This window comes from Telmatherina bonti (genome assembly GCF_933228915.1).
Source record: "Telmatherina bonti genome assembly, chromosome: 18".
NCBI lineage: Eukaryota > Metazoa > Chordata > Actinopteri > Atheriniformes > Telmatherinidae > Telmatherina > Telmatherina bonti.
The window spans coordinates 13,870,525-13,883,850 of NC_136616.1; the positions used below are offsets into that span (position 1 = coordinate 13,870,525).

At 38.1% G+C, this 13,326-nt stretch overlaps 1 protein-coding gene across 1 annotated transcript in view; it reads left to right on the forward strand.

Moving 5' to 3' along the window:
* LOC306769557 (diacylglycerol kinase delta) overlaps positions 1 to 13,326 on the forward strand; it is a gene marked incomplete at its 5' end in the record, with an annotated part of 97,589 nt that overhangs the window by 47,822 nt on the left and 36,441 nt on the right. The window contains 3 exons of the mRNA XM_079258221.1: positions 10,644 to 10,754; positions 10,889 to 10,969; positions 12,441 to 12,545. Of these exons, the coding sequence (XP_079114347.1) occupies positions 10,644 to 10,754; positions 10,889 to 10,969; positions 12,441 to 12,545 (297 nt within the window). The remainder of the gene's footprint in view (positions 1 to 10,643; positions 10,755 to 10,888; positions 10,970 to 12,440; positions 12,546 to 13,326) is intronic.

Consider the following 13,326-nt stretch of genomic DNA (forward strand, 5'->3'; position numbering starts at 1 on the left):
TCCTCCTAAAATCCCATATTCCGACTTGAATTAAACCCCACCTGTTCTGAGCCAAATCATATCCGTCAGTCACTGTCGCCATGACAACGCAAGCAAAAGTTTGATAAACCAAGCACCATTTGTCTAAAACTTGCTTTCGGAAGATCTTGAAGACCTTTCTCCTTGTCAATAACTTAAAAAATGTTTGTCTGTTGTTTAAGAGAAACATTTTTATTTCTGCTTTATAAATAAAATATAAATTAATATTAAAGATAAATATATTTTTTTAACATCATTAAGGGTCTAAAATAGATTTGTTTTGATAATGCAGCAGCAGGAGATGGTGATATCCATTTAAAACCATGTTCAGGTACCAGTGTCATCCCTTATGTGGATGACCCCGTAAAATTAGCCTTTTATTTTCTTACATAGAAACTAGCACAGTGCAGCACCTCTTGGATCATTTCGCCACTTTTAATTTAACCCAGAAAGTGAGTGTTAATAATAATCTCACATCTCAGGTGGGATGAGCTCGCGCGATGAGAGGGATCAGGGATGTACACACTGAGAAATGAGGAGGGCAGAACGCAGTCGTGAACTCAATTTATTCTGCTCTTTGAGATGTGTGTGAGATGTGTGTGTTGCTACAGTCTTCTAGATATTTTTTCCTGGAAGGAAGCATGAAGGGATTAACAAAAATAATTACATAATGTATTAATTTATTTTTAAAAAATTAAAGTAAAAAGCAAATCAGATGATGTGAGATGTTGGTGGATTTTTTTGTTTTGTTTGCTTTTTTTGATGGGCCTTTATACCATTAATTATACATATGAGTATGTGTGTTTATCATGGCTACAATGTATATTTTTAATTTATTTAAAGCATTTTTTGCTCAGAATATAGTGAAACGCAGTTGCAGGTTGCAATACCTGAGTCACCAGTAGGGGGCAGTGTAACAACCAATTTGAATGGAGTCATGATCACGGGGTCGATGGCTGTAAAAATTTCAAAAAGTTCAAGACCGAGTTGTTGATTATTTCTAACATACCATCTATTAAAGCGTTGCCGTGGTTTTTCGCTGCTGTAATCTCAAAATTAACCAACAGGGCTACGAACTTCCTGTGTTTCTACATGTTTATCGTTTATGTTTAACAGCCGAAATCTGACAATATCCTCCTGAACAGTTACGCTGATGTGAGGTTTAACTGCTCATCCTCTGTGTTTCTGAGCCTACTTTTAATTCTGTCTTTATTTTCCACATAAAAAATGTTTCCTGGTGTTTTTCGGAACAACTTGGCCTTCATCAGGGATGTCCACATTGGGTTTCTTTTCCCGCATTAACACCTGACTGAAATGAGCTGCCCGGCCTTTCGGCCAAAGACTGCTGGGATAGGCTCCAGCTTCCCCGCGACCCTGAATTGGGTTAAGCGGTTAGGATAATGAATGCATGAAATTAGCGTGTCATTGCAGGCTTGTGTAAAACTGGAAAACAAGCTGATTGGCAGATTTGTGTCATTTGAATCAAGTGTGTTGGAACTGGGAACCATCCCAAACCTGCAGGTAGTAGGGGTGGGAAAATCAAATCGAAAAATCGAATATTGGGACTTTTTGCTTCACAATATTAAAATCGATTTTTTTTCACATAAGTAAAAATAATCCATTATAAATTTTTCGCCATTTTTGTTTTTTATTGATCTTTTTACTTGTCTTCTTGGCAGCAGAATGATGGTCTGTCTACTGTATTGGTTTTTGCTCATTGAAATCAAGAAAAATGACGAGCAAAAAAAAGTTTTGTACATTTTTCTTTTGCTTTTAATCTACAAAAATCAGGAATATCGAAGAATTGTGAGAATCTCAATTTAAATCCAATCGGCACCCAAAAAATTGTAATCAAATCGGGACAAAGCATATCATCACAGTTCAGCAGGTAGTCAGGTTAGACACTGTCGATAGCTTTTTTTTTTTTTTCACTTTAACCAACAACCTACAACATTTATGGAGTAGTTTTGTTGATTCAGCAGTTTTTCCTGCTTCTTTTTCTTTGACGACATGATGCAGCACGAGCTCATTTTTCATGAAAAATGGTACCAGGCCGCGTTTGGATGGCTAAAACTGTCTAGACAGTCGGTAAGTAGTTGGCAAGCCCTTATCGGACTCCTCTGTGTTCAGAAACATATAACTAGGTGTGTGCATGATGATAAAGACGAGCATTGGGTGTTGGGTGTGTGTGTACACTAAAGTGTGTGATAAATTCTTCTTTGTCGCGCTTTTATAACGTGTACAGCACTTTGTGTTACATTTTATTGTAGGAAAAGTGCTTTATAAATAAAGTTTGATTCGATTTAAGTAAGAATCTACTCCATACACACTGATGAATGCTCCTAAAGCTCAGTGTTATTTATCCATCTGCAGACGTAACAGATGAATTTCAGAAAGACTCCCCCTCTCCAACACACACACACATTATGTTGTTTCCTTAACTCGCAATGGAGACCTTTCACGCCAAAGACACTAATTTGGAAAGAAGGATTTAGACGTTTTGGCAAAACTTGTCCACCGAAGGGCGTTGGACGAAAAAAAACTGTTAATGTGGAGGGACAAAAAGCGACAGACGGCAAGAAATAGAGCTGGTGTCAGTGAACGAGTCTGCAGGGAACAGCATGTTTCTGCTCATTAAATCAGTATTATATGCACAATGGCGGAAAGCACACACACACACACACACACATACACACACATACGCGTACACACTTGCTGTAATTTGCTTGTGCTGATAAGATGCTGATGTGACACTGTAAGCAGTCTGATGACAGTGTGTAGGCAGCAAAGCAGCCATGAGTGCATACACACGTTGCATCGACTTCTCCTCGCTGTACAGCCTGACACTAAACTCATTTCATCCCTGACACATTAGCCTTGTCCCAAAATATGATCCCTGATGGGACTTTCTACCTTATTAGGATGGGACCTTTGTCACCACACGGTTGCCTGAAAGGTCAGTTTTATACCAGGAGAGGTACAAAAACAAGGACATGCGTACAGAGACTGTTCATTGCATTTGTCCACTTGGGTCCATTCCAGTTTATTTCTAATTAAGAGAATAAATAAAAAGATTCTCTTAACATTTTAATACATGTTAGAAATATGACCACATAAACCATTTAGACGGTGTTTGTTCCACAAAGCAAATCAGAGGCATCCATCCAGACTGATAGCTGGTAATTTGCATACCCTGGGTTGAGCTTGAAATCTAGGTCAAGCTAGAGAAGTTATCAAAGTCAGCTAGTTGGAAAATACCCAGCAAGTTGTGTTGAAAGTAACATTTTGGGTACAATTACATGGTATTTTTTAATTCGGAATTAATAAATCGGAATTAAATCATTCGGAATTAACAAATTCTCCTACGAGTTTACATGAAAATAATAATTACAAAAGAACGTTTACATGAAACACGTCCTCACTTAATTCCTCTTTGGAGCGGCGGGGTGCACGTGATGTATGACGTTTATCGGAAATAAACAAAGTTGGCTCCCTGCTTCTCGTCTTTTCAGTCGTAACTTGTAAAAACTGCATAATAAGTACCAGTTTAGCCGCTATTTTTATTATAAATGTGAAGTAGCAGCTCAACACAAGCATACTACTTCACTTTTTGCAGCAACTGAGAAGGAGAAGAAAGATAGACCACCGAACACGGGAGGCAAAACAACGCACATCATCGGGACAGGACAAGATAACAAGCATGCTCAGAATGACCGGAATTAACTTGGAGAGGAATTAAGGTTTACATGACAAAGGAATTAAATAGTTCGGAATTAAAATGCGAATAAACCAGGCACTTACATCGGAATTAAGTTTAATTCCGAATAAAAATTAGCATTAGGAAATAAGTGTTTACATGGTCGTTTTTCATCAGTTTAAAGCAGAATTAACTTTTATTCGGAATTAAACAGGAATTAAAACTCCCATGTAAACGCACGGAATGAATAAACGACCAGTCCGACACTTCCCTATGAACTCTTACGGTTCAGCTTCCTCTTCCTGAAAATGTCTCGCTGGTTCATTCATTCAGTCGCCACGAAAGTTAAAACTCAGACCTGGGATTGACTAAACACCCAAGCTGACCACGACCCATCTGAAAGTCGGAAAACCAGCAGGTTGATCGGTGTTGGGCTTGCTAACGGACCTAGCTTTACTGCAACAAAAATAGGAAACACGTTACGCTCTGTTAGATGTGTGTGCAAACACCTTATCAGTGAGGTTGGACAACACTACGTGTTTGCCTGGTATGATGAGATTTAGGTATTTTTTTACAGCAGATATGATCACTGTTTATGTGCAGAGCAGCCATGTTGAGTTTTAAAGCTAGAAATCTGACTTGGACGCTTCAATGCACTTCTTTCCTTATGGAAACTAAAACTGAGGGAAGATTTCTTATAAATATAACTCTAAAATCTACTTTTTTAGGAAACACAGATGAGTTTTATTGCTTTAAAAACTGCTAAAGTTGGTCATGAACAAAGCATGCACACACACACATCATGACATAATGACAGAGAGACTTTTGGCACACACTGTGATGATACAAACTCCTACCATAGTGTGTGTGTAAGTGTGTGTTTGCTGCCAGCCAGACAGGTTCTTTCAGCTCTATTCATAGCCTCCAGGAAGTAGGCCTGTTCTTACATGAACACTCAGACATGCTTCCTCCAGTCCTCAGGTGTGTGTCGTAAAAGGAAGAGCCTATTTGCATGCTCCACCTTATCCACAGGATTTACTATTTGTGAGCGAGAGAGAGTGAGAGAGAGAGAGAGACAGAGAGACATTCACAGACTCTATTGACGTGTCTAGAATGGCACACCTGAGGAGGCGGGGCTACCTGACAAGGGAAGTTTGAGAAGGAGGAAGTAGGATTGCATTTTCTGGAGAGCTGCTGTTGTGAAAGGAATCACAGCAGAAATCCGGGTGAAGGTGATTTCAGGAAGAAATTCGTAGAAGAAGAAAAGAATGTGGAGAAAATCCAAGTAGCTTCCGGAGAAAACCAAAGATTTCTTGTCGCCGTTGGTAACTGCTTAGCTTTTGGGGTGTTACCACGTTTACAGTGAGGTCATCTGGGGCGTGCAGATGGCCGGGTTGTGTCAGCAGAGTGGGTGCTGTATGGGACAGTTGTTGCTCAGAAGAAGGCTGAGGGACAACTACCATGAAGACCGTCTGGAGTCCAGCTGCTGCGAGTCTCTGGCGAGTCGACAGGAGGAAGAGGTCAGTGACAGAGAGGGAAAACAGGCTGTTTAACGCTGAAAGAGGATGATGGTTCTCTCACATTTTAATGTTTGTTCACCTTCACAGCACAGGTGAGTTTGCTGATTTAGGTCTGAGCTAAAACCTCTGTGTTATAAGTCGTCCAGACGGACTTTCGTTTGTCGCACGAGCTTCGATCGGAAACTTTTCACTTCATTCCCAACAGATGAGACCAGAAGCAACAATGCTGACTTCCATATCCTGTTCTGCAGCCTTCAGCCTCCACCTCACAGCTTCATGCCACCAGGCATGTTTCACATTCATGACATATGACAGAAGACTTCAGTGGGACAGCATTTGTTCCAGTTTTATGGCTGGAAAAGGAAAAAAATTGTAGATAAAATTCACATAACGGCGAGTAAAAGCTTTTTTTTTAATGCTCTGGCATTTAGAGCCAACGTCACAAGCAGTAATTAATGCAGCTGAACTTGCACTTCCAAGTTGAGTTTGTAGCAGTGTGCGATGTTTTGTGTGTTCGGTGTTCATCCCATCATTTGCTCTTATCATTAGCAGTTTCGTTTCATAGTTATTGACAGCGAGAAGTTGCTGGTTTTTATTTTTTATTTTTACAGCAAACATCCAAACCAGTCAAGTCAACCAAGTCATTTGGCTCGCTTGCTAAAAGTGTCCACACTTGTGTCCTTCATGCAGGACGGATGCAGACACATGTGTGTGTTTGTGTGCATGTGTTTGGATGGATATTTAGATGGAGCTTGAAGGAAAACGCATAAATAAAAAGATGAATATTGGGATTTCAAGAGCGAGTAGACATAAAGGAAACATTTGTGTGTGTGTTATTCTGAGCTCTGGCTAACTGAGACTGTTGCAGATCGTGTTAATGCGCCTTCGTGCACATTAATCGTCTACTTGGCTGTGTGTGACTGTGCACATCAAGTCTGTTGGGGATGATTGTTGTGATGTGATTAGTCCTGCTCTAATGAATACACTGATCTGTCTGACCACATTTCTCATGGAGAGGAGAGAGAGGAGAAAGGAGGAGAGGAGCCTTGGGGTGTGGCTACACTGTGATCACAAGTTAGCTGGGATATTGACTTTGGAGTTCTGTGTATATATACTGTGTATGTAGACATATTTACAATACACGTGTACTGTTTGCTCTGCTGATACTGTGTGTCACTTTGCACATTTCAGTGGGTCTCTTTAATATCCCAAATAACAAATGTGCCTCAAGGGGCCTTTATGATTTGTACAACATGTGACACTTCTGTCCTTTGGACCTTGATTTGCCCTTCAGTTCTATCAAAATGACTGATTTAATCTGGCAAAACGCCCAAGAATACATTGTTTTGTGCAAAATTTGCCTCAGAGGTGTTTATGTGGAGGTCACACTTTTCATGCTTATAATGATTTTACTCTCATGGGTCAGGACAGTCTGCTTTGCTTTATATCACTGCAGTAAATCTGTGCTTGTTAAACTTGGACTATGTCCCCCCCAGATTGTAGGAACTGATGTTATTCCATCTTATCGCATGCAGACACCACCAGGTCAAGGCCGCTTGACGTTGCCCTTGAGTTGCTTTTTATTTTCACTTGGTGTATTTCAACCCTAATTATCTCTCTTAACCTTTGTCGTGTAGTTTGGTGCCAAAATTAGTCTAAAATTTGAGTTACATGCCTGCTGCATCAGTCGAAATCTCTCAAACAGGGAGTGGTTCAGTATGTTCTTGGAGCATTTCCTCCTGGCATTTAGAGTATCTGTAGCAGGTGCATCATGCTGTCAGTGCCTAAGAAAAGAACAAGAACATCTTGTGCTAATGTGCATTAAACATTTACCTCTAATTTAAGCTTCACTCTAAAAAAATTTTTATTTTAAAAGAAAAAAAAAAAAAAAGGCAGCGTTTGAAATGCTTTCTTATTTTACCAAGGTTTTACACTTAGCTTTTTTTCTTATGCAACAACTTTTATAGCTCACTTCCGATGAGCAAAACATGCAAATAACCGGACTTATCACATGAGTAATTGGCTCGTTTCAAGATAATAACCAACGTGGCAGATGCTTGTACATGTAAGAGAATAGAAATGTTAACACCGAGGTGAAAAGAATTCAGTCCTCTCCCTAGTTTACCTTGTGTACCACCATGGCTTTAACTGCATTTTTCTCCTCTCCAGCCCAAATGAGTTGGACAAATAACAAAGTTAATGTATAATCTACAACTTTTGATCTCTTTTACTTTCATGTTGCACCTTCAAAGTAGGTGAAGTTCAACCAGAAGTCCCTCCTCCGGTTCCAAAGTCACCGTTCCTTATCGTAATTTAGCCGCTTCTTAGGTGATGTTAGCCTTTGGTGAAGCGTTTGAAAGCACAAATTGGTAGCTAATATGTAGCTAGCATGTAGCTTAAGCAAGCAGTTCTTCTAGCTAGCATCTAGCTAACGACTGATTTGTATTTCACCCAAAGTGTTTGATATTTCTGCTAATTAACTCTGATTATAGTAAAGCAGAAGTTGACTTGAGCTTGGAAAAGTTTTCTTGAGAGATGTAGCTGCACCATAGACGTACGCTAAGTAGAGCATAGACACTTGTGTATATAAACCGCAGTGTGTCTGTTGTGTTGGTGGGATTAAGGATGAGTTAGTGAAGCTTGGGAAAGTCGCCTTAAGATGGCACCCTGATAAACACAAGATATAAGCAATGAAAGCAAAAGGCGGTTAGACCAGGACCTGCTGAAGAACTACAACAATCAAATCTGGACAGAATATTTCTACCTAGCAAATGAAATACATGAACACAGATTTTTTTTTAAGCCATTTATGAAAAAAAAAGTTAATAAGGCTAGTCTTATTTATCAATTTATTTATAGATTTATTCTTTGCCAGCACTTAGAACACATAGGATCAGGTATTGTTTAAGGTGAGGGTACTTTGAGTACTTGAATGCCACGTTTCAGCAGAAAAAAAATAGATTTTTTTTTTTTTTACCCCTGTGCTAGGTACCCCTCCACCTAAACTGCTTTTTGCTTTTACTTTAACAATGACAATGTAATTTTTATGTAAATACAGGACTATTACTATAAGTTCCCCTTTGCTTCAATCTTGGCAAATAGTCTTTACTTTCTCTTCTAGTATTTGAGTCGGTGCAGGTTCAATACTGATAATAATGCTTCATACAATAATACTGCTTTGTTTTATGATTCAAAACTGCTGAGTCAGATTAAAGAAAAGATGTGGTTTGGGCAGCCCAACGTTTTAGTTCTCCACCATGTCCTGCAATGGAAAAAAGTCTTGCTCTTTGCAGAAGTGGCAGTCTTTTATCATTAGGTGTGTTTCCACTACACCCAGAATTGCGCAAAAACTAAATATTGCAATGAAAAACTGCAAATCGAAACAACTACTTAAAAAAAATAAAGTCTCAAACATCGCTAAAATGTTTGTACGCTCTCATGAGGTGTTTCTTTTAAATGTTTTGATATAAAAATATTTCAAAAAAGTGTAATGGAAAAACTTTTTTTGCATTTATGTGTCCCCGGATGTGATATTGGGGGTCATGACCCGTTCATTTCCAGTAAAGATAGCGCTGTGTGGAACAAACAGTGAATTTCAAAGTTTAAATAAGAAAATGAGGAAGAAAAGCTTCGAATACCCATCGCAAATTCTCCACAGCAAATAGTAAACCCCACCTTGCATACGGCTACCTTGCATAAACCGCAATTATCGTAAAATCTGGTGAGAGATTTTACGAGACTTGAGGCTTATGCGCTAAACATTGTTCAATAAAAACACCTGCAAATCGCAATTGTTTGTCAAAACTTACAAATATGCCTTTTATTTTGCAAAAAAATGTAATGTATATGCAGCTATTGTTTTTTTTTTTTTTCGGTATAATAGACTTAAAATCCTTGACATTGAAACCTAAAACATTGACTTTTTAGAGCTTGTGTTAAATTCAGAGACCAGGCTAGAATCCTGCAATGCTAACTCGCTTATCCACTTTAATAAAAACAGAAACTCCAACTCACCCTTAGCTGTGAGTTGTTAGTAGTTGCAATGCTTTTCACAGAGCGTCTCTCTGAGTCTGAGTTCTTTTCCTTTGGGCCACATTTCTGAGCCAGACTCGAATGTGGAGACCCCCCCCAAGCTGCCGCTAAGCCGAGAGCATTCAGGCAAACCTGTTCAGGCAGAAAAGATTAGTAGTGTATATTGCAAAATAAGCATAGCTGTATGATGGAAAGCACCAGAAAGTCTTTCGTTACTGCCTGTCCTAGTTTTCTGAAGTAATTCAGCATCCTGCTTGTGATGTCTACATAACAAAAAGATGGCCTTTTATTGAATTTCCACTTTTCCGTAAAGCTGCTGAATGTATCTGCATAACGCGTCTTCAAATAATGGGAAAACCTCTTCGATGCACTGTGAGCCACATCTCCTGAGTGATTTTTCTACCAGTAATGTTTGTGCAAGCTGATTGTTTGCAGCCTAAAATGGCATTTTATCAGTTTCAGGGGTGCTTTTTTTTTGGTCATTTTTGCACATTTTAATAAAATGCTATTAAACACACGCCACACATTCTGCATCTTTCTGAATAAAACTCTTCGTAATTTTTGGTTTTACTGCATTTTGTGTTAGAAAACCCTGGTGTGTCTGAGTTAGTTCTCTGCTGTAAAATTGATGTGCAAAGACGTAGAGTTATCTCTTAAGTCACAGATTCGTCACAGGGCCCAATCTAATGAAAGTTGCCATGGCAATTTGTGCAAAAAATGTTGATGATTGCCGTGCAGATATGGAGGCAATCAGAAGTAATGCGGTAACTGGTTTTAGATCATATCTGTGTGCTTGCATCAGGATGTGTCACAGAAAAATGTGGATCACCATGGTGACCTGCTATTACCTGCTGGAAGTTGATTTTCTGCTGGGTATTTTGTCCTCTTAGAGCCCCTACTCATCCAGAGGAAAGGAGTTACTGATCATCACAGGCACCAATAAGTTTAAACAATGGATGCCATCACATTAGGATCAGTGGTGAACTTTAGCTGAGCAGGTCCATTGTATGAAAATAAATCACGTGTCCTGTTCACGTTATTCGTGGATCTCTTGATCACTTCATTCCTGCTTTCCCTCAGAAAGGCTTTAGTGCCGAATTAACTCTGTTATTAAAAGTGCTTACTGGTTTAATTGAACTTTTTTTGTCCGTAATTTAGATAAATGTGACATTTTGTGTACTTTTAAGTTGCTTGCATATTGCTTTGACTGGTTAATGCCAGCAAAAGAAGTAAAGCATTCATATGATCGCTGCTTTTATGTGTAAACTCGGAGAAAAAATGGCTGCTATATTATTTATTTAGAAGATCTTGATGAATTTATGTATTTTCTCTCTTTTCTTCAATTCCCTCCCATTTTCCTTTCTGTCTCACTATAGAAAAGTGTGAAGGAGGGTATCCTGTTAAAGCAGACCAGCTCTTTCCAGAGATGGAAGAGGAGATACTTCAAACTAAGAGGGAGGACCCTTTACTATGCCAAAGATTGCAAGGTACAGAAAACTAAATCAAAAGTCAGGAAACATATGCCTGAACAGTTTTATGTAAAGAAAAGGCATCTTAAATGTCTGATTGAAAGTGAATATTGTAGAAAATGATGAATGCAGTGTTTTGTTTTTCCTACTAGTCCCTCATTTTCGATGAAGTGGACCTATCAGATGCCAGCGTGGCTGAAACCAGCACCAAGAACATCAACAACAGCTTTACAGTAAGCAAAACACAAGCCTGCATGGTTTTAAATATTTTATTTACTCTTCACATTTAAATCCTAAACCACGTCAGATCAGACAAGGACAAATACTGTGGCACGCTAAAGACTGTGGTTGATCGATCCAAACCTTTAATCTAGACTTAAATATCTGGAGTTAGCCATTGAGAATTTTTCCCATATTATGTTCATCTTTTCTTTAATCAAATGTTACCAATCAGATCAGGATCTGTTTAGAAACTTGTAAGTTTCTGTAAAAAATTACAAGGTATCCTTGTTCAACAGCATTCCCTACCTTAAGATCTGTTCTAGTTGAAAATAAAAGTTAGCTTAATTGAACAGTATTTATCAATTAGGGCATTTTTTTGTCACTGCATAGCTTTTGTATCACTTTTTTAAAGCTCAGCATTATGGTTGGTGTTATGGTTGGTGTTATCTGACTTACATAAGGTTAGATGTTAAAGGAGTATTCTGTATTTTATTGACATTTTTATTTTAAAAGTATATAAACAGGAAGAAAGAAAATTAGTTATAGCTTAGCTTCCCTATCAGAATTTCTCCCTGAATCTCAAGCAAGAGACCATAAACTCTGTAGAAAAAGTGTATTATGAGTAATGTTCAAAATAGATTTTATATACTTATAGTTTTCTTTTAAAGTCAGATTTATTGTTGCCACCAGAGAATCAACCCTACTGGCTAACAAGTCTGCATTGGCTTCATTTTTCAGACATGGAGGCTTCCGTCCTTCATCAAGATGACTATTCAGCTTTGTTTATGATTATTTATTGTATTTAAAAACAAAATGTAGACACTCAATAAGCTCTAGATGTATTTTGTTTGTAAGTGTAAGTGGCAAATGATATCAAGTGAGCATACAATGTTGTCATGTTATCATGCCAACACATCATGGTAGAAAATACTTGAATAGTGCTGAAATCCACATCAACATATGGTAATTTTACTCTGCCTGTTGTAAAATGCTTTAAAGAGCTTAATGGCTCCTGTTTGCATTTTCTTAGTAATATAATGTAGTATCAAAGGTGAAATGGTTTTTAGACTTGTATGTTAAATCAGAGAAGCCCAGCAGGTCCCCCTCCACGTTTTCCATGCATCCCTGCTCCAGTTGTTGGGTCCATTCAGGTGTGTTGGAACAGGAATGCATTAAAAACCTGCAGGCCAGTGGCCATAGAGGACCGACTTTGGAAACAGCTGCTAAATTCTCCCCAGGAGTGATTGTGAGTGTGAAAACCTTTTGTCTCTGCGCGTTAGCCCTGCTGGCCGGGCTGACAAGCTGTCTCTCGCCTGCTAATTGCTCAGATCGGCTCTGGTGGCCCCGAAGCCTGATAGATTATTTTATTTCAATAAAACTAAACGTTTTAGTGACTTTGATTTGTTTTCATAAAGTTTTGATGAAAATCTCACTTGCTAATGTCTATCTTACCCTTTTTCTGTATTTATTTTTTTTTCTCAGGTGATCACACCGTTCCGCAAGTTAATGCTGTGTGCTGAGAACAGGAAGGAAATGGAGGACTGGATCACTGCTCTCAAATCCGTCCAAAAGTGGGAGATCAGTGAGGTTAATGTCTCGCCGCACTTCTTCAGTCTTTTTTTTTTTTTTTTTTTTTTTTTTTTTGATGTAAACATCATTATTTACAGTTGTGCTCATATGTTTTCATCCTCCTTTAATCAAAGAAAAGGCTGAATTTACAACAGTCACTCAAATAACTGGAGACTTAAAAAAGGAACAATAACTAAAAATTTGCAAAAATATAATTTAGTAATATAAGACACTGTTTTTCATTTAATTGAGTTGAAAAAGGAAAGTTGAAAAGGTCTTGGAGAAATTAGAGCACTTTTCTGTGGGACAAAATACCTGTCAACAGGTGCAGAAGTCTGACTGAGAGGAACAGAAAACACCTGACTGGAGCGGAAACATTAAAGGATTGTTCAACTAAATATTAGTTTATGAGTGACGTAATATGTAATAAATTATCTTATGTTTTCTTTTTTTTAAAATTCTATTTAACCAGAATTAGAAAATAATGTAATGATTTTCATAAAATTTTTATTTATTATTACTTTCAATTTCAGCTTATTTTACAGGCAGCTGTTTTTTTCCTGCTTTAATGAAAGGGGATGAATAAATATGAGCACAACTGTATTGTGTTGGTGCAAATCAGAATGTTTAAATAAAGTTTTTAGACCAAACCAATGAACTTTGTTCTCATGATATTATCTCATAAAATCTTTAAACACCTCATAGCTTCATGTATCAGTATTTGGTTCCATGTTTTCTTCTTTAAAACTGGGGTAGGTAACGTTGGGGAGCTTGCAAGATCTGAAAGTTGCGCCCATTT